The 22,386-nt window shown below is 37.9% G+C and overlaps 1 protein-coding gene across 1 annotated transcript in view; it reads right to left on the bottom strand.

Annotated features, from left to right (window-relative positions):
• HECW2 (HECT, C2 and WW domain containing E3 ubiquitin protein ligase 2) overlaps positions 1 to 22,386 on the bottom strand; it is a 154,453-nt gene that overhangs the window by 2,540 nt on the left and 129,527 nt on the right. The window contains exons 19-28 of the mRNA XM_027678149.1: positions 21,610 to 21,719; positions 17,626 to 17,746; positions 15,353 to 15,466; positions 11,597 to 11,749; positions 9,489 to 9,587; positions 7,608 to 7,737; positions 6,874 to 7,020; positions 6,125 to 6,239; positions 5,290 to 5,375; positions 3,837 to 3,949 (exon numbers count right to left, since the gene is read on the bottom strand). Of these exons, the coding sequence (XP_027533950.1) occupies positions 3,837 to 3,949; positions 5,290 to 5,375; positions 6,125 to 6,239; positions 6,874 to 7,020; positions 7,608 to 7,737; positions 9,489 to 9,587; positions 11,597 to 11,749; positions 15,353 to 15,466; positions 17,626 to 17,746; positions 21,610 to 21,719 (1,188 nt within the window). The remainder of the gene's footprint in view (positions 1 to 3,836; positions 3,950 to 5,289; positions 5,376 to 6,124; positions 6,240 to 6,873; positions 7,021 to 7,607; positions 7,738 to 9,488; positions 9,588 to 11,596; positions 11,750 to 15,352; positions 15,467 to 17,625; positions 17,747 to 21,609; positions 21,720 to 22,386) is intronic.

Below are 22,386 nucleotides of genomic sequence, written 5' to 3' on the forward strand. Positions count from 1 at the left end.
ACTCCTTCTTTGCCTTTCCGAAAACCTTACAAAACAGTATCTGTCATATAGTTTAAATTATGGCATTTCTTCCTGAGTACTTAAAAAAATTGAAAATATTATCTTTCGAAGAAAGAGACTGATTTAAGCCCAGCAGCAAATGGAACTCAGTGATTTTTTGAATTCAGTGTAGATCGTGGAAGAGTCTTGGGCAATTAACAGTCTAACCACATGCTTCTGCTGCATGGGGCTGGCAGCCACTCATTAGAACTATGGATTATGCTGTGTGGGTTGTAAAACCACAAATTATAAAAGACATAGTATATAATTAGCAAGATTTCGTTACAAAGTGGTTTAATATTAAGCCAGCATGTTGTTTACATTTATTAAGAGAACTGAGTTTTATCTTAATTTTGAGGGCAATTTTGAAAATGCAGTCACTTACTGTGGAAAACCAAGTAATTAAAAAAGACAAAACCAAGACCTTTGTCTTCTGAGGCGATGCATGCTTTTCTAACCCCAGCAAACAACTTCAGAAGTTTGAGAGGAAAGGTTTGTCCCCCTTCTGGACAGTATTTTCCCATTCCAACATTTCAAACCACATGGGCACTAACTGTTCGTCTTCCTGGGCTCACATTTTATGACAACATTTCAAACCATCTTGGTTTCTAAAGCCTAGATTACCGATTAATCTCCCTTTCATTTTGATTACCATAATAAAATGACTTAGGGTTGAAATCGAGTAGTCAGACATAAAAACTATTTTCACGTGAATCATCACATCCATATATATATATGTAATGTACAGCAATGAACCTGGAACTAATTTCTCAGCATGTGTGTGAAATGAGAGAGTAACAGTCCCTCCCCTGATTTAGTCTAATCTACAACACGGAAGTAGAAGTGGCATTGAGGTAGCAATAGTTACGCTAGACCTGAAATAATCAAACTTTTCAGGCATTTTACATCCTACTTGTTAGTGTAAAAGACAGTGATACAAGCTAGGCAACCTGACATGTGCCTCAGAAATCTCACTGTTGTGATTCAGCAGAACTGATTACACAGCAGTCAGAACAGTGGGAATTAGGTAAACATCTACTGAAAACTTTTATGTTTATATTCACAGCTGCTTTGACCACAATCACGTATCTAAGTTACTATACTAGTTGCCCTTTGGGTCTCAAAATCAGGGAGAAGAGATGGGGATAGGTACGCTTATGTGTTTACACCACTGCAGTAGTGTTTTTAGAAACAGAGGAAGAAACAAAGTCCTCTGACTTGTTAAGCTTTTGCCACCCTCACACCAAGCATTATCAAATTTCATGAGCACTCCTGCTAAAAGGGCAATTTGCAGAGTACAACACTGCTATGAGCCAGTGATGGTGCCTTAACATAAATGCTTTGGCTATCTGAGAATCAGTAAGAGTCACAGAGTCCTAGGGCAGCATTCTCAGCAGATACAGCAATGTGTTTACACACGCAGGGCTTGTTTGGAAACCTCTTGAAAGTTTGCTACTCCGGGTTGTTGCTAATGATTTCTTACCTTCAAGCCAGTGCTACCCACTGTGTGCACAGTGAGGCTTTGAAGCTGGTGGGACACTGGCTGAAGCTACCCTGCACACAGGAACTAGATAGGTAAAAATCTAAACAGTGCTTAGGGTTTAACCCATTTAAGTATAAACATGTAAGGAGTTTTATTTTTTATGAGATCAAGGTTCCCCATGTGCAAGCAATACCAGGAATTGCTTGCTCATGACAACTGTAGATGTTGGTCATGCACAACGTTTTTTATTTTAGCAAAATAAGTGTGTTGTTGGTTTATTTTAACGTTAACATTTGTATGTTAAAAACTATCCACAGAGACAAAAATCAAATGTTCCTAACCAAGGGAATCACAAGTGAAATTTCAAGGACGTGCTACAATCTCTCAAAAGTGAGGAGGTGGCATTTCCCCTACACTTGATGAACACCCTATGGTAGCAAAGATTCTCAACACGTTTCTCTGTGTTGCACTACAGGAAGCAGTTTTATTCTGCAGTTTATTACAAGCAGGGCTCTGCATAACCTTTTCAGAGGAAATTCTGAGCATCCTGTTCTGGCAGGTCCTGACCTTTTCCATTCTGCAAGCTCTGCTTGTTAGCACCAGGAATTCCAGTATTTGAGAACATATGGAAAAACTCAGGCAATCTCTTTTCTTACTTAAACTCACAAAAACTATCTTGAATTCTGAACTCAGAAATTAAAAAAGAAAAAGCTGTGATTGTTTTTTTAAGTAAACAGAATAAAGCTAGTTCATAGGTCAATCATAATCAAACTATAAACTAGACTTGTTGGGCTACAAGGTACTACTAGGCCCCCAGAAGATATTAGAGTATTTGAGTTGTAATAGCAATTTCCAGAATTTGGTTTCTTTAATCCTCAGTCACCTGGCTCTCATTTGTACTGTGAACTGGAAAGATGGCTTTGTTTAAAGGCCACCTGCCGTGCCTGTGGATTTCACAGTGTCACTTCTGCATCCATGACTTTCTCCATGTGGTTCAGATGGCAGCCCTGAGGCAGGAGTCAACCCAAGAGACGTCTCTGACCTTATGCTAGAGGAAAAAGCTATGGGTTGTTGGTCTGAGATACTCTCTGTGTGTCTGAGCTGTGAGAAACTCTTGCCAGTGTCTAAGATGAGACTGAATCCAAGTTATTCCTGAGGAATCTTGTTTATGAGGAGCGAGTTAAGATTAGGGTTGAGTTGCCTCCATGGATCAGCCTAATGCAAAGCTACCTCCACAGGCTGTACACAGCACATTAAAGCTGAGATCTGACTGAGTTAGGTTTCCGACACTGCACACACTAATCTGTGTATAACCACTCTTAACCCATTCTAGAGGTTACAGAATTATAGAACTGGATGAAAGGAAATCTTCCAGAAACATATCAGTCTGATCTCAATATAGAAAAGGCAAGAACCTGTCATTTTTTGTCAATGAAGAATCCATGATAGAAGATGTTTTTTGCATCGTTCATAAGCTATTAGTCTAGTCCTGGCATCGTTACCATGGACCTTTGAAAACAACCCAACTCTTTACAAAATGGAAAATTTAGAAAAGCAATTTCGAAACCTTCTCATCCTACTCCTCCAAACCTGCTATTATCCAATTTAAAAGCTGCCTCTTGTCTGCAAGGGCTTGTACAACTCAACTCCTGCTTTCGTATCTTGTATTTTCATACTGTTCCTTTACCCTCTTCACATATTTCAATTGATCCTACTTGGTCTCTTTGAAATCCTCACCTTCTCTTGTCCCTCCTGCTGCCTCTCAAGTCAAATTAGTCCCTCCCCCCCTCTTCTGCATTCACAACTCAACTCTTCAGTATTTGTTAACATCAGGCCAAGCATAAAAATTACATCACTAAACTATACTATAAAGGCTCTGTCTGATGCAAAAAATATGATAGTAGCTTTCATTCAGACACAGTCACAAGTGCTATTTAATTTTAATTCATATTGAGTTTTGCTCTTTAGTGATAAACTGCATGTTCATTAAGTAAATACTTGCCATTTAGTCAAATATGACAAAAATTCAGTAGTTATCATTCTAATATAATTTTCTGTGAGAAAATCACTACAATGTGGATGTCAGCCACATTCACACTGCCTTGTCCATCTTAAGAGAACAAAACTGAATTAAAACAAAAATAAATGCATCAGACATTGGATCAGACACAATGAGGAGGGAAATTTTCATGTTAAGGGAAAGTATATTTGCATATTCAGTTAAACCTTGTTAATGTTTCTCAAACAGCTCATCTGTTATCCTGGTTACAGATACTCTGAGATATCTCTCACATTGATACACACACTGCTGTACCTTGGAAGAGCAGTGATCTTCCCCCACTTCTCCACGCAGAACCGTCTTGGACCATTGCTCCCCCGCAGAGAGGCAAATCCTTCATAAGGAATGCTGGATGTGCCTGTCACAAACTGCCAGCACAAACAAAACATCACGGATTTTGGCTACACAGATGGTGTGGGTTAGAAACTTATTTAAATCAGCATATCCACTGAAGTCCAAATGCTTATGTAAAAGCATTTGCAAAATAAGGAAATTTTTGAGGGACACAATAAATGCTACTTTAAATGGAGGCTAAGGGAAAACAGACCATTTCCTGATAGGGTTTTAGAAGAGGCAACTTATCAGATTAATTTCCTCCAAAGGTTTCTCTTTGAAAGAGCAATTATGATACATAAGTACTGTAGAATAACACACTATTAATATCAAGTTACTTAAACTTAAATCTAAGTGAGATTTTGCTACTGTCTTTATTCTGCATTAAAAGGAATTCATAAAAAAGTAATAATGTCTGATGGCTTCGTGCTATGCCTTTTTGGTTATGTGGATTTTATAAACTGCTATTAAATACTGTAAGAAAATATCTAAATTCTGAGGGTTAGGTAGAATGCCCACTGACATTTGCTGAAATCCTGTCTGTTGAGCAGATTTAGTTATAACCTGCCATGAACAGATCAAACCTAGTTTCTGACAGATCAGAGGCTACTTAATTTTTAATGATCTTAGTATTATAAAAACTTTTCACTAACAGATGTGATAGGAACATTTAAGCAGACATTTCTGGCTCTCCATCAAATGAGATGTCCCACACTGCCTTTTACAGACCTTTTTAAAATACTTAAAACAGACAAAAGGAGAAAATTCTTTGTAATTCAGTGATCATATACAAATTCTGAATAGTTAAAAACAGTGAATTTCATCATAGATCCCCCTTGCAGTGGGGAGTTGTCTGTTTCTTTACAGATATGATGAACGTAACCTGAATTTAAAGAAAATTAACTCAGTAATAAACCCACATATATAAATATTCCTCTGTTAAGACATTTTTGTCCTCCAGCAGCGGCATGACTGGATCCTGCAGGCTCACTTAGTGAAAATGGGATTGGATTGATTTTAAGGTTTTCATCATTATTTTCTAATTTGAGGCACTGGAACTTCCATCTAAGTTTTCTTCTTCCTAAGCTGTACACAGTTTCCTTTTCTGTCTTTACGAGTCTTGATGTACTTTTAATCAAACAATAGTAAAAGATTATTGACATCAGACTTCTTAAACATATTTTTAACTTAGAAATCTATAAAAATAGCTGTGAGCTTCAGTCACTTGAAATTATTGCATTTAGTCTCTGACTCAGGTTATTCCCACTAGCCACCATCTCCATAATTTCTGGATGTCATAAACCTAGATGGGACTAGTTTAGCATCTAATTTCAATGATGCACACTATTTCTACACAGATCAGCTCATTTCTTACCTGTAGAAGTCTTAGTCGTTGTTCATTATTGAACCTTTCCACAGCAGCCCAGAACCACCGAATTACAATGTGATTGTCATGATAACCTGTTAAGACAACAAGAGCTTAGGTGTTACAAAAGTGGTTGAGAGAATAGTTAGTTTTTCCTAGTTCAGCCCTAGTCACAATAATGCCATATTTTTTATCCAATTGCATCAAAAGGCAGGAGGTACGAGAAGAATACTCGTAAAATGCTTAAAAATCCTGAAGGCAGAGAATTAGTTTACTATGACAAAAAGAAGTGAAATGTCTTTTGTAAGCATTTCTTCCATTAATCAATCACTAACAGGACTGCCAATTCTTGAAATATTCCAATACAATGTCATTCATCTATCTAAAGCTACAAATGATGCCGAAACCATCTCTCTCAAAGTAGTTCCCAAATCTTCCATTGTTCTCAAATTATCTCAACTGCCAGCCTGCAGTCACTGGGATTACTGTTGACTTTGAGCATGTAAAAAAAAAAAAGGAATATCCAAGTAAGAATGGTTATCATTTCCATTTCTCTCCCATGTCTGGGTGGTACTGTACTGGTGTGCAGCTGAGCACAGTACATTCTGTAGAGAAGACTGCTCTGTCATGCTGTCCAGACAGGAACAGTAAAGGAGGAGCTGCATGGGGATGCAACAAAGAGAACTAAAATGGACAAATTACCTTCTCCTAACACTAACTTAAACCAGAGAAATTCAGAAGGTACTAAAAATATATCCCATGGGATAGTTCTTTACACTTTTGGAAATTGGGTAGTTCTAAGCCCCCCCAACACTCTCACTGAACAAGTCAAAATTAAAGTTACCTCCTCTGTACTCTGTATTATTTCTCCAATCACTCAAGTCAATTTCTGCTGTTCCAGCTATAACCAGTTCCAGTTCTCTGGCATCAAATACAGACACCAGCCTTGCATCAACCACCTGTGAAAGGAAATAAAATGCATAGCAACATTCCTTCATTTATTTATTTTTGCCTTCCATAAAGTCTGCTACTAAGATATTTACCAGGGATCATTTCTGTCACAAAAGAATAGAATTCAGTTTTTGTCTTTTTAAGGGCAAATAAGTGGACTTCTTTTTCTTACAGTGCAGTTCCATTTAGTTGCATTAGAGGATCACAGTGACTGGGAGGAAATTTTATTGGCAAATAATATTGAATTGTTTCAGGACAAATTAAGTTCATGACATTCACTTTAATTGTCTGGGTTAAAACAGGTAAGAGGGAAATACCTTGAAATACATTTTGCCAACTGTGTTATACTGAGTACGGCATGCACACAAAACCCTCAGGGACCCAATGACGAAATGAGTCACTTAAGCAAGAATTGTCTGCTAATCATACCAATAGTGATCAGGAGTATTTTCCACTGTAAAGAAGACACATAACCATAGTGTTTATGCCAATAACAATTTTTTTTTTTAAACCCCTCCTCCCTTCCGGTATCTGTAAGGACACTTCTGATTATATTTGGGACTCCGAATTTTGGAAATGTATGTGAGGAGAAAAATATTTTGGAAGGAGAAAGAAAGTAAATTTCATATTGGAGCTTTTTACCTCATAGAAACCACGAACTAGACTTTCTGTTTGTTGTACAACTCCTCTCTCAATTCTCCATTTCACCATTCTTTCTATGTATTCTTTCTTGTTCTTTTCAGTGACTGGGATGTTGGCACCTCCTGGTTTTAGTTCCCGTTCTGTGATCTTAGGAAAAAAAAATGACCAAGTGACAACACAGTATTATAAAGACAAAAGAAGGAATTGTAATAATTTAAAATTTTAAGGTGAAGTAATTCTTCAAAATCACTAACCAAACCTGACTTCAGCAAACTGGAATATGTGAAATAGGAAAACATAGCAAAAAATCTTTTTAAAATAATATTTTAAATCCTATTTGGTCTTAGGAACCTTCATAATTAATATTAAGTTCAGAAAGAGAAACAATCTTTACAGTAACTAAAGTAGTGAAGTCTTCTAAATAATATCTAAACAAAGGTGTTGTAATACCTTTGAATGGCAACTTTGCTGCAATTAAGTTCAGGTAAACTACCTCTAGCAAAGCAATCCTAAAGTCTGATATTTCAGAGACTCTCCAGAAAATCTCCTTAACCAGAAAAACACGTTTGACCGGTTACAAATAATAATTCCTCCTTAGACTTCAACATCAGTTTAACCAATTGGAATTTTATAAAAACAAGTTCAAAGCAGCATGGAGGGACAATCATTCTTCTATCCAAATAAATGTTTATCTAGCAGCAGAATACACCAAGGAAATTAATAATCTTGCACACCTGTCCAAAAACCTCTTCATTTACAGTAAATGTGAGATCTAGGATATCGTGTATATCATTGTCTTTCATCCACTGCAAACTCTGGTGAAACTCCTCGTCGAGATATTCCAGGTCACTCAGGTCACAGAGTCTAAGATGAAGAAAACACACAAATACAGATGATGGCAGTAGCATGTGCTCAGTAACTAAACTCAAATAGGACAGTCCTGAAAAACAGACTGTGGATGGGAGCCAAGAGAAAAGTCAATAAAGATGACACTACTTCAAATCTCTGTTTATTTGCTTAGTAACAGCAGTTACTATATAACACAAAATGATTTTGTAAATATACAAAACTCCAGATTTTAATTTGAAGACACACTGCTGCTTAAGTTTACGGTGAGTCTGTCCCAGGTTTTCTATGAAGAATATTTAGGAATTATAAAAATACATAGATTGAAGAGACAAATAATTCAAATAATAAAAGAAATTGTAAGATTTTTTTAACAAGCAACTAGTATCCTTTTAGTGTATGTGGCTATTCTGCCATATCTCTCAGCTCTTCATCATGCAAAGAAGTCTGTTCAGATACCCTGCCTGCCACAGAAATATCTTTTCACCTTTTTCCCTTCCCTGGTCCTTCTTTTACAAATCCAATCTGTAAGCCAACTGCCCCTTGCTGTCTTTAACAGTTACTACTCCAAGCTTTGAACATGTCATCTGTTAGTAATATTTAATACTGTGGTGGCAATTTCTGCCATCCTTCTTAACTCCTTAAATCCTGTTTTGTGAAACAGGACACTGGGGCTACTCATTAAGTGAGGAGCTTTTCAGCTGCAGGGTTATCTGCCTGCTTCTATTCTTGGGTCAGTATAAAACCCAGAAAATAAGCCCTGTACTTGTAGTTGGATGCTGAAGTGTAGTTTGAGTTATATCCTGCAGTAACAGCCACTACATTAAAGCTGATGGATGGGGCACCATGTCCCATCTGCACAGGTAGTCTGGATGGCTCATCAGTTCTGAGAAAAGCAAAGGTGCAGGGCTTAGGTGGGAAAGTTGCATGAATTAGGCTGTGTACAAAGGTGGTTGCCCCTCATTTTAATTTTACTGTTTAGAGAAACACCAAGTTAAACAAGTAATTTAATTTGGCAGTCACGCAATACTAGTGCAAAATCCACCTGGGGTAAGTCCTCATTCTTACTAAAATGCTGCTGTTAGCATTTAGGTATTTTTAAAATATATGTGCAATAAGAACGGATGCATTAGTCCACACTAGTAGAATATGTGGTGTTTCATAGAAAAAAAATATGCTTCCAGACTTCTCAAAACCACCTTTCAAATGGAGGACAAAAGTGAAGCCACCTTAAGTTCATTAGGTCTTAAATTCCAGACATGCTGAGCAAGTGCAGCTCTCATTGTTTCAGCCAGAACAGGAGTAGTAGTTCTGAAAAACAAGTCTGAAGTATATCAAAGTACAGCTACTCAAAATGGAGATTGCCAACAATCAGTCCACCTCTGAGAATGGATTGTGTAGTCTAAGTTATGAAGTGATTCATATCCTATCCTGTGAGTCATTACATAAAAGAATAAGAACTCTATTAATACCTGGAATAAGCCCACAGCATTTCATTATATATCTGCAAATCTAAGATTTTGTAGAAGAAAGCTGATAACAGGGCTAAAACAAAACATGACGTTCTCATACTGATCAGAAACAACATTCTGAGATAGTGGAAACAAGTAAATTTTTCAAAAAAGTCCTGGATTGAAATAAAATTATTAAATTAGAAATAATGGCCCTCCTTCTTTGTCAATAAAACATGATAAATGATCCCTACACAGAATGGCACCGCTCATGTGGAAGAAACCAAACACAAGAGAAGACAGTATAATTCTACTCACATTCGGAGGAGGGCTTTATAAAAGGGTCTTGTAAAAAAGGCATCCAGCAAATACTGATGTATCAGAGCAAGACCAAGAATCCGACCACTAAACCTGAACCTGGAAGAGAAAGAGTTATAATCATTATATTTAAACTCTGTGGTTGGTACACTGCTCTGTCATCAAAACTTATATGTATTTCCAAACAACATTATTAAATCAGACAGCTATGTCTAAATTGTGGCATTTTTGTTTATTTCTTGTGTTTCTTTGACATTCTCAGTAAAGCACATTAAAAAAAAACCCACAACAAACAACACAAGTCTGCAGGGTGTGGAAAATCCCTCAGATAGCTAAGCTGCAACTGCTCAAAACTGTCGAATCCATATTAACCTAATCAAATCTTCGCCAGACTAGCCCTTTTATAAATGCATTATCTTCCAAAATGATAAGCATGTTACTGGGAGGCCAAAGGTTTTTCTACCCTTCCCCAACCTGACAGTGGCTCCTTGCTCCCTCTTCTGACTGGTGGTTAAGGAATTCTATATATATTTTCACAAACAGTGTCTGAAAACGTTTTGATGTATCACAGTGCTCCCCAGCCTTATGTCAGTGGGATCTAAATCTCCTTCTCTCACCTCTCGCTTTTTTCCCCTATTCTCTTCATTTTGTTGGGTGTGTAAGGAGGAAGCTTGCCAGAGTTGAGATCAGATGGCAGCAACCTTGAAACAGTAGGGTTTGCAAATACTCCCGTGAGAATCAAGATCCATTGTGAAAACTCCTCCACAACTCCGGAACTAGATTAAAGTCTAGTGTTTGTTTCCAAAGAAAATGTTTCTTGAACTTTCTGAACTTTCTGTTTATGCACCGTTTACAACATTTTTCTTGGAAAAGCTAGGGCTTTATGATACCTGGTTGTACAATGTTTGCAAGATGAGGATGTGACATGCAGAGCCTTCTCCTTCCATGCATAACTGCTTGCCACAGCTGCATTTTCTGAATTCCCCCTGAGGCTGTACAAGACCAGTGTTGTCACTGGCACCAGCACTCCCAGAAAGAGATAGGGGTCATGCCTCCTCTACCCCCAAGGTCTCTGTTACAGCACTGCAGAAGCCAGGAATGAAGACAAAAATTTGGCAGAAGCTGCATAGCACATAAGGGTTTTCTCTCACCTTTCTCCCAGGCTGTTCTGCCTTTCCAAAACAGCATATGCCATTTATTGTTGAAGTATTGGAGTTCAACAGGCAGGCTGCTTCAACTAATTGAACTGGAGGCTGCCAACCACTTAATTTTCTATTAATTTTTAAAATTAGCAATGAGATTCCCCTCTGATATTCATTCTTCATAACTGGCTTTCAATAAATAAGAACTCGGTACATATCTCTCCTACACAGATGAGGAGCTGTCATTTCACTATTACTGTAATCCAACTACTTACACAGCAGAATTCTCTGTTAATAGTCACAGCACAGCTTTACAGATTTATGGTGATGCCATGGCTTAAATCAACTGAGGGTGATTTAAACTGGCTTATAACTGTGAAAATGGGATTATGTCAAAATCCTTGATAACTATTTTAGAAGCATGTGTGTGTGTACAGACTTGCTTAAAAGCTGCGTGATCAGCAGCTTCCCCCTGCCTCCAACTGAGATACCACCATAGATTTCCTTCCAATAGATATGTTGGGTTTTTTCCACTGAGGAGACCTCTGCACTCTTTAGGAAGATTCATACAAACTACATACAGTAACACCTGATTGAAATCTCCCTTAATCTCCTTAGCTGACAAAAAGTCAATCTGTCATTATTTTTAATTTTTCATTTAATGCCCAAGAGTTTAATATTGATTTCATTAAATGACTGCTAATGTACAAGAAATGCAGAGTTGTGTTGTGAGACAATCCCACGGTACATGTTCCAAATCAGAATTTTGCTGACCTTGTGAGAAATAAGATCATTTAAAACCACAAGAGAAACCAAATTCGGTAAAGTCTAAAGAAATGCAATTATTTTGCTGCTGGTTAAAAAGATCAGATTCTGTGTTACATGTCTGAGCAGATTTGAGCAGCTGTCAACAAGTGGGAATAACAGAAAATGTACCTGAAAAACAAAAAGACAAATAATTCTTACCACTCATGGTGATTGTCTACAAAAGCAGACATGGGACTTATTTGTACTGTATAGGTATCGTTGGCTGAATATTCAAACAAACCATAATATGGATTGAAGAGCTCTCTGGACACCAGGAAAAAAAACTCTCTTGATGGTCCACTGTAGTCCAACCTTTAAAGAGAAAACTGACATTACTATCAAGAAACATTTTTTTGAATCTACATTTCTTACACTATATTTTGATTAAAATTTCGTAAGATTTTGACCAGAACCCTTATCCTGCAGATTGCTTAATGCCAAAGTATGTGAAACTCTCGAGGGACTATTCTGAAATGGAATGGCTTGGAGGATTGGAATGGAGTGCTCCATGTGGGTTGCTCTCAGAAAAAATTTTGGCTCCAGCTGTAATGGCCTCTTTGCCACAGGAATATAACCAAATAACTGGGGGCAGCCAGGCTTGGGGGAGGGAGGAAAAACATGAAAAGAGCCAACATTAGCCCTATCTGCATCTGACAAATTAAGAATGAAAATAAACAACAGTCATATTTTGTCTTTGCAGACTTGCAACAATAGGAAAATGTGGGGGATAATATTTCTGTTTTCCCTAGCAATATAATATGAGATCACTTGAGTGATTTATATTTCTTGGTCTAAATTTTCTTGTCTGTCCTCCAAACTTGAGTGCATTTAAATGTCTTTTGGAGAGTGCACTTCCTTTTTTTTGTTTTCTTTTTTTTTTTCCTACTTCAAGATTCCAGTACTAATGAATCTAAATAACCCCTTCTTCCTGAATGATAAACAAACTCACTGCTGACAGTGCACTGAGACTGAATTTTGACATTATGGTACAGGTCACCAGTGAAATGAGTTAAGTATGAAGTTAATGCTCTATTAGACTTGGAAAACAGAAAACTAAGGATTTTCCAGTGGAGAACAGAGATTATTATAATGCTAACAAACAGATATAAAGATCTATCTTCTATAGATAGAAGATTTCATACTTGACTCTTAAGAAGGCTCTGCTTTAGTACCAAGACAACCCATAGACAGAAGTATCACAGAGAAGGGCAGTTTTCACACAGAACTTCTGCTACTAATGTTCTGGAATTTTACAGATGACAACCATAACTGAGAGTTGTTTTTGAGCATGAAGTCGTCAGGAAAGTAAAGGCCAGGTACCATTATCAAGCTGAGGACAAACCCTCTTTCCTCTGCTGAATGAAAAACATTTTCCTTTCAGTTATTTGGAACCACTACACTTCTGTTAAGCTTCAGCAATGGAGTGCTGAAACAGATCCTTACCCTGGCAAGAAGGGTAGATTCCATCCTCAAATTACAGGAAAAAAAAAACCAACCAAAAGTGGTTTGATACCATGGACAACTGTTGAATCTTAATCTTGGCACAAATACCAGGATCAAGTAAAGGGTCATCTGGAAGACCCTTCCAAACTTCTGGGATAGTCAGACTCACTGTGAAATCTTAAGATGGAAAGGAAACTGCATGCTTGACTACCAGCCATTTCACACAGCTCCCTTTGTATGCAGAGTTACTGTGAGTCATGTTAAATAAATCAATCAGGAGAGTCCTGCACTGCCAGTCAGATTTATCCTACAATTAAAGGCTTGGCACAAGGGTGAGAAAACTTCATAAAAGAGGTATGCAACCACACAACAGCTGCAACTGTGGGGCATTTGGATATTCAGGAGTAGAGCAATATGTTGTTGGCAACATGACTCATGTCTCCTAGGAAGCACCATAATACTTCAGATTTACCACTCTTAAATGCAAAGCAGCCTCCGCTAAAACTTCATAGAACTTAGGAAAAACAACTGTAAGGAACCATATTCTTTCTATCAGAATTTTCTTAATGTATCCTCCCATGAAGTATGAGTGTATAAAACCCATTAAACTAACATCACAATTGCATGACTGAAGGTTCAAGGAAGATAACAAACATTATGAGACTTATGATAGAAATCAAATGAACAGCAGTAACTATGTCTGAGCTGCCCCACTTACTAATTTATACACTAATAAATTAACGATTACTAAAATGTTGCAATTTGTGAGGATTTCGTTACCCATTACTTTATGACTTGCATCTCTTTACTGAGAGGAAAAAAAATGCAAAAGCAAACTCCTACTTAAAATCTTAAAAAAGGAGGAGCAAATAGGAAGCAATTAACTTTCAGTATTCCTCCTCTCCTCCACCCTGACCTGTCTTTCCACACCTACCCAAATGAATAGTTTGATGTGATACATATCCTTGCACCATCTCTGATGAAACAATACTGTTTGCACACATCCTTTCTTCATTCAAAACAGATTTGTAAATAGAGAACTGACATCATTTTAATTTGACTTTGCTCTTAATTAACTGATTCTTTTCCATTAAGACTAGAGTCTTGTGTAAACCTGGATATAATGGGGACAGGTTGTGTCACCCCCATTTTGAGGTCACTCTTCATGTTGCTGAGTGGTGAAACGCAAAAGCCTGACATCTGATGAAAGGAGACAGTGTATTTGGATCAATCTCTATCTCATGTTTGATTTAAAAAATTTCCCCTTAATTTTTAAATGCGAGTTGAGGTTGTAGCTGTGAAAGTGAAGGCTGGTAGGGGCTGTGTGAAACAGGCCTCGTTCCTGCATCTCCACCCTACTCGGTCAATACAGTGTAATCTCATTCTGCACCAGCCTTGTCATTCCAGTTCTGAGTTTTTCCTCAGACAGCATGGTGACATTATTTATATGAACAAGTCCACACTTGGCTCTCAGCTGTCAACATTCTTTATTTTAAGGCTTCACTGGGTCCTTATTAACACTAAGTGTTTCAGAGCAAGCTTTAAACAAACAGGATTTAGGGGTTTTCAAAGACAGATTAATTTTATCTAATCTTGTAAGAGATATTTCTATTACAACTTAGCATTTTAAAGACTCACACATTGCATGGCAATAACACACATGAGAGCATTCCAAGAGCTGTGCTGCAGTTTTCTAAATATCAAGGAAATACATCAATAACAATACTTGTGCCAAAGGCAAGTAGGCTTTAAGATCTGACAAAGGGGGCACAAATCAAAAGACAAAACCAGCAAATGGTACTTTGTTTCAGTTTCACCTGCAAAGAAAATCTAACCACATCTGGCTTTGCAATGCATTTTGCACAACCTGTAACACTTCAGACTTTATCATTAGACACAGACTGAGCATTCTCTGAAGTGACTTTGAAATGTCAGGAATATTTGTGTTTATCTGACAATTGGCAACAGCCCAGTTGCTTTTATTTGTGATGTAGGCCCTGGCCTGGAGAGGCAGTGATCCACCTCTTGGAGCACGGAGGGCTTTCAGCTCCCGATGCCTCAGAGACAGGAGCTGAATTAAGGATTGAGCCTCAAGCCTGCTGGTGAAGCACCCTCCCTCCAACAAATGGCAACTGTCTGTTAATAAGCACTGGAGATACAACAGCACTGACAGAAAACAAATACGAATAAAACAGGAAAGCTGTTTGTTTTTTTCTTTGCTTTCCCAGCAACATTCTGAAACACACACCAGGTATTGTGAAAATTCACATAAACACACGCATTACTTCTGCAAAGGCGGGATACGTTACATTTCAAAATGCTTCAAAAGTCATCTTGAACAGCTGTATATTCTAGCCTTATGTATGTGGCATTTCCTGACTGCAGCCCTTCCTCTTTTCACTCTAGACAAGTTTGGTGAAACAGCAACTGCAAGACACTGAGATCACATTTATACTTCCCTGTTCTACTCACCCTTCTTCCCCAACAAACGTGACATAGAGTTTATTTCTCTGCAGGTCTTTTCTTGAGTAGCCCATGATCTGGTTAAAGGCATCTTCTAGCAAGTGATCTCTCCGGATGATTAATCTGAAGAGCAAAATTATTTTGAAACAGCAATTTGTCAACATGAACCACAGTTGGAAACATCTATTTACACTGCAAGGTGGTAACAGGGGAACTTTATAGAGATACACGTTTTTGCTGGATAATTTTATCCAGATGTGGAAGCTTCTGTCTGTTAGTCTATCTCCTTCAATGCTCTACTTTATATTTCTATAAAATATCACTTGTACAAAGAAGTGTAGTTTTGTTTTGTCTACCCTGGTTCTTCCTTAAATTAAAGTCTTAAGGGGAAAGGTCTTGAAGCAGGCATTTTCATTAGGTCTGAAATACTTTTGTAAAGCCAGGTCCCTAAGTGAGTTTTACTGTAAGTAGCAGGAATCTAATCTTTTATGTAAAAATCAGTTTCTTAACAAGGAAAAATATAAAACCACGGAAAGTCACTGTGTGGTAACTCCAGAACCACACATCCCTACATTATCATAAGCGTGACAGTACAAAAAGTCTAGAAGGAATGGCAATTATTTGAACAAAACCACACTGAAGCACCACGTATGAAAACACAATGTACCTTCTAAAGGAAAAACTGTGAAAGTGAGGAAGTGTCATAAGATCTAAAATAAAGAGGTGAAAGAATCCTCCTTGCTTAAACATTTTATCTTCTGCCAAGAGAATGTGTTTAATTAGTTTCCTGAAACTTAGCTTGCTTTACATTCAAATACTGCTCTGTCAGAGCAAAGCTGGGAGCTGCTGCTGCCTGCAGAAAGGCAGCTGAACCCACCACACAGCTCCTGCACCCTTGCTGGCCTTGTGCAGAGGTCAATGACTGCACTGTGCCATCCTGCTGAGGACACAGATGGGGAGAACCCAGGAACTGGTCAGATATGTGAGCAACAGGAGGACCCAGGCAGCAAGCGAGTTGTGCTGGGGCCCTGGATTGCACAGGTCAGTGTGGTATGCCTGGGAAAGGAACCTAGGGAAAACTTCTGTTCAAAAATCAAGCTGTTGTTCTGCTTAAAAATCTACAGTGTGATGGCAAATAGATCAGGGAACAAAAAAAAGGACTGGAATAAGAGGTCCAAGAAATGTAACAGATGTTATAGGGAGCAAATGCCATCCTCTTCTACCAGTTATTTGCCCAAGCGTTCATGACAAAACTTTCATAGTTAAGGGTTTAAGAGTTTATGATTTCATTATATTATAGGCAGACACTGCCCAACCCTTGCCTCTCAAGACTGTCTAAACAATACCATTTTACTCCCATTTCAGCTATGGAAAACTCTTAACAAGCTTACATAATTGAAGTCTGAGTTTTGCTCAAATTTCTGCAAAGTGTGAGAAGGGACTGTCTGGGAGAAATAAAAAAAAAACACCAAAAAAACCCCAAAACAAACAAAAAAAAAAGGCAAAACAAAACAAAAAAACCCACAAAACTAGAAACCCCAAAAGCCTACCCTTTTCTTATAATGGTTAAAGAAGAAACGGTTTAAAAAAAGTTCTAGTGCCTCATGGCTACTATGAGAGTATCCAGTTACGAGAGTTTGCTAGCTGGCACAAGACTTGGTAATGTAGAAAATTATGAAAGTATCTTGTGAGGACAATCCTCAACATAACCATATGTAATCACATGATTACCAAATAAACAGAGGAGGGAAGACCTCACTCCAAGCACTCTAGCATTCAGAGTGCTAAAATAAAAATATCAGCAGTTTCTTAAGGCAATCCTTAGAATTTAATAACATTTAACTGTATGAATCCTCTTTTACTAAAGAGGACTTTGGTATCAATACAGGCAATGATGTACAAAATAGCCTGTCTAGTTTTTTCAGTGGAAAAATACATGAGAAAATATAACTGTTTGTATCATAGCAGTTGCTATAATGGAAGAATTCAGATGCCTCCTGTTCTGCATGCCTCTGCCCAAAGCTCTTTTTGGCACTGTATTGGTAATATTGTTTGTACAAAAATATAGTTGGAGGGAACACAGAAGTGCTCAGAACTTGCTGTATCTTCTGCTATGAATCACATGCTGGCATTAAGTCTTTTATTACAGGCTTTATATTTCCAGAAGTGCCTGGGTAACCAAAACATCTGCATTCCGTCTAATGGGAAGAAGCTCATAGATGTGCAGGGCAAGGCAAGCTGCCTGAGAAACAAATCCAGTTTCATGAGATGCTTCAACATACTTCAGTTTCCCTGGACCTTGTCCATATCCTTTAGTCTCCAACTTCCTGTAAAAGTTCCTCAGCTTGGCTTCAAAATCTCTTTTGTACGGAGCTGGAGCTCGGGCATTGGCACGCTGGGTACCTGCATGAAGCAATAAGCAAAGAATGAGCAGTAGTGACATGGACTGATCAATGTCCCATCTGCTACTGAAAAGACTCCTTAATAGCAAAAGGCATAGTATGTGTTTGATTTAGTCACCTTTATAAAGAGCAAAAGCTGCATATCTTCAAATCTGCTCTGCATCCAAGACTTTTTGGTTGCTCATTTCCAATAGTATCATCTTTCAAAAGTCAATCTTAAAAGAGCAAATCCAGGTCAATGCAAAAGATGGATTAAAAAAACAGCACAATCAACTAGAAAGACTTTACTTTTTGGTTTTCAAGTCCACTTTATATCTAACCTTTATAATAGTTCATGCAATAAATGTTGTGCTCTGTTCTGATTTTAATATTATCAGGAAAACAACAACTCGTAAATGAAACATAAACAGACTGGACTCTGCTGTACCCCTGTTGAGTACATCAAGATGAAGGAAAACATTTGGAAATTCCCTAGTAGATGTTTTTGCCTGGGAAAGTACAAGGAAGAAAAATATTGAAAGAATGGAAAAACTACCAAATTTAATTTTGTGGAACTTCTCACGCGTGGCTTCAGAAACATATATGATGGTCATATAAATTAATTTAATTCTGAAAGACTGTTTTTTGAGGATCAGTTTCTTAAAAGCGGGGATAGCTGAGATCTCTATGCCAAAAAAATGGCATAGCCCACAATTGCATGTACAAGTCCGGTATATACAAATTGGGTGTTTAATCTGTTCTATCCTGAATATAACAATCATTAGACCTTCCACCGATTTGACTGCAAGACTGTGCCAAAGAGGCAGTTAAATTTCTTCCCTGCATAGCTGTGTAGACATCCTCCACAAAAAAATTCAGAGGACACTTAAAACTTTTCATGCCCTACAATATACAGAAGTTGCTAACTACTTATCTGCAACCAGTGGTCACCTAACATGCCCATAATCCACTGAAAGCACAAATGAACAGCTTAGAAGCATTTATAGGTAGAGTTCTGTCTTTTAAATGGTTCAGTCAGTTCCTTATGTGAGTTTACTTTTGGCTCCTGGCATGAAACTAGGCCAAAGCAGAAACTTTTATTGCTACTATGGGTGAAGGCATGAGAGTGTAATGTTTCAGGTTATAAAAGAGAGAGAACACGCATGTGTTCAGCCTGTGGGCAGAGAGCAGCTCGCTCAGCCACAACGCACACGAGTCTGACGGAAAAGGCAACAGCACATCCTGCGGAAGTGGCTGCTGGAAGAAGCTGTAGGGTCTATCTCTGTGCAGAGATCAGAGAGAGAACAAGTGAGATCACTATTAACACTGAATGCCATGTAACAGGTCTTTGAAAGACCTGTCTGACTAGAAAGACACTTGGCCCTTGTTCCAGGCTTCAGAGTGATGTGTGGGAGGAATAGAAAGAATCAGGGAGTCTACAGGGCTCCAACAGGAACACGAAGGACCCCTCTGTAAAAACAAATCATGGTCATTAATTCACCTATAGTGATTTTCCTCTTTTACTGAGAGCACTAAGGGCTTCTAATGGTACACTCAGCTGAATTCTCCTGAAAACAGAAACTTGAAACTGTAAACAGCCTTTTAATTACTGGCCTTTCCCCCCCTTTGTTTATTTTCCTTTGGGTCAAAGCAGATACAAAAATGTAGTCACAAAGAAAAAAAAAAAGGCAACAATAACATACTGCAATCTAAACCCCTGAAGGAAGGTGGTTTTTGAAGGATACCACAAAAAATTAATCTGATAGCACATTACTTCATGGTTCAGAAATCAGCATCACAATATTCTGTCAGCACATGACAAGTCCTCACTGCAAATCAGATGCATATGCCAAGAAATTCCTGGGCAATTACAGTGATTACTTCCGCCTTGGGAACAAAAGATGTTAATGGAAGAGCTAAAAAACATCAGTGATGTGATAATCATATTTGATTTTCAAAGAGGTTATACTCTAAAGCAGATATAAAGAGTAGCTTCATGACTATTCATCTTTCCCAAAAGAGAAAGTACAAGTGATTGTGACTGATCTGAACAATGGATCCTTAACACGCAACCTCGTGCAGTGCAGCACAGCACAGCCAGTTTAGCTGACGAGAAAAAACAGAGCCTCTATAGAAAACATGGGCTATTTACAATTTCTCATCAAAAAAGTCATTTGTACACCAACACAAACGTACATACTTGCGGACTGAAGGGAAATTCAATGGTCTCTCTATATTTTTCTATGAATGAGAATAGAGATTACAAATTTAAGGAGAATGAAACTAAAACCATCACTGTTCATCCCTTACTATCTGCTGCTGCTTTGAGTACATGAGAATATCACATGTTAAAGACTGAATGTATTTTGAAATTACTTTGTTGGAATGAAGCCCTGCCCAACATGCTTTGGAGCATGTACCAGTAACAAAGAAATCATGACTCTGGAAGCCAAAATTGGTTTTACTCACAAAAGACTGCCAGGTTTGCAGTTGGAAATAAGATGCATACATGCAGATTTCATTCTTCCTTTCTTCTCATTAAAGAGAAACAGTTATATCTAAACCATATATGTATTGAAAATATCAATACATGTTAATATTATATTTCACTGCTTTGCAGAATGCTGTAGGATCATTAAGGTCTTTGGATATTTTCTTCAAACAGATCTTACAAAGGTCCTATGTCCAGCAGCAGGAAAAGCTACCACTCAGGACATGTTTATGAATGCATTTCATCTTGTTTCTTGAAAAGGCAAAGCTTTTTATTATTGCGGACTGGGAAATGCCCATAAAAATCATGGTACCTTTTCTGATAAAAATTTCTTACTGTCTGGAACTCTCCAGAGTTGCTTACACCCCAAATGTTCTCTATTTATCTATACTTTTGTTCTCAAATTTGTAGAGATCTCCTTAAGCAACTTCCGATTTTACTTGCCGATTATCTTCTTGAGAAAACTAAGAATAGCAACACCTATAAACTTGAAATTGGTCTTCTTAGCCTTCAAATGGAACTTGTCACATTTGCAATAATTTAGTTCTGATCTGCAACTTAGTTAATACCTGAAATATCAATTTTTTTCCATTCTGACATGAATTTTCAGTCAGCTGCAATATGCTATCTTTTGAGCTAATGTACTAATAACAGTCTGGCTTCACATAAAATTGTTACTCATTGCCCCACAGCCCCACTAACACCACCATTTTAATGCGCAGTTATTAGATCCATGCTTTTAATTCTCCAGGCATCAGGATACTGGCATGAGCTGTCACTTAGTTGTTTCACATCAGTCAAAACCAAGTTTGCACGTTTTACAGGTCAGAACAAAATAACCACTGAAGTTGTAATACCCCCAGCAAAGCGTCTTGTGAGCCCAAGGCAAAGGCTCAAGTTTGACAGTCAAATGCAATCATACTTGTTGACTTTGCTCAAAAATAAGACTAAATCTTTGTTGTTGCTGGAGCAACAGAACTTGGATCTTCAGAGAGGTGAAAGGCATTGCATGCAGCATAGCCAAATTATGGGACTAGTTCTACTGCAGTATTTTACAGATACCACTATCATCAGAGCACTACAGTGACAAGCTCACTGACCACTCAAAAGGGGCTTCAGCTCGTGTCACCTTACCCATCTAAAAGCTGGGAACTGCAAAGGCAAATAGGTTATAGTTTCCCAAGAGTATGTTTTTGGCTTTAGGCTGTCACGAATTTCAATTTGTAAAGGAAATAAAAAGTTATAGTAAAACAATTTTTCTATTGTTTTTGTTCTCCAACTTCTGGGAAAGCAGCAAGAGCATGCTACTGATTTTACTGAGCTGGAATTGGTCTTATTAAGGATGAGAAATGTTTTCACAGAGCCCCTGCAGAAGCCTTGCCTGAGCAACTTACCTGGAGAGTTCTGAGGCGAAGACACCGGCGAGCCTCTTGGGGACTGGCAATAACTAGGATGAAGTAAGGCATGTGGCGGCACATATGACATTATCTCCTCCTCAAACAAGCTGGTAAGAAGGAGCAAATAAGAAAGAACATGTTTATTTGAATAAATGGTAGTTTTCACTTCCTAGAAAAAAATCCCTAGTTAATAACCTGCTTTCTTTGGTAGTCACTCACCTATTTCCACCATGCACACTTAGAGTGCTACAGAATATTTTATTGCCTTTCTCTCAATCAGATCTTGAATGTACTGGAAAGCAGTAATTGCTACTTTTGTGGGACACTGTTATACATAATGGAGTATTTGCTGTCAAGGTTAAAATATAGCTAATCAGCCTTTACAATTTGTGGGACCCCCTCTTTTTGGTATTGTTGTTGTTGTTGTTGTGTTCTCATCACAAAGGGGTCAATAACTATCCTGGAAAAATATCCTCAATACTGCACAAAGAGCAGGAACAGAAACAAACATTCTAAGCCCCCAGGACTAAGAATCACATCTGAACTTGTTAAGCATATTGAATGGCAAGCTTGTTAGCATAAGTTATTTCTTCATTTTATCTTAAATCTTACACTGTTGCTGAAACAGGTAGCACATCTAGCCTGCTCAAGTTGAGTTATTTCATGCCTCACCTGTTATTGCTACACAACTTTTTAAGAGTAAAAAGATATACAATTTGCAGCCTAATCACTGCATCTGTGCACAGAGTCTGTGTATTTATATTAAAATTTCAG

The sequence above is a fragment of the Neopelma chrysocephalum genome, unplaced genomic scaffold (genome assembly GCF_003984885.1).
Source record: "Neopelma chrysocephalum unplaced genomic scaffold, ASM398488v2 Primary Assembly neopelma1_44, whole genome shotgun sequence".
Classification (NCBI taxonomy): Eukaryota; Metazoa; Chordata; class Aves; order Passeriformes; family Pipridae; genus Neopelma; species Neopelma chrysocephalum.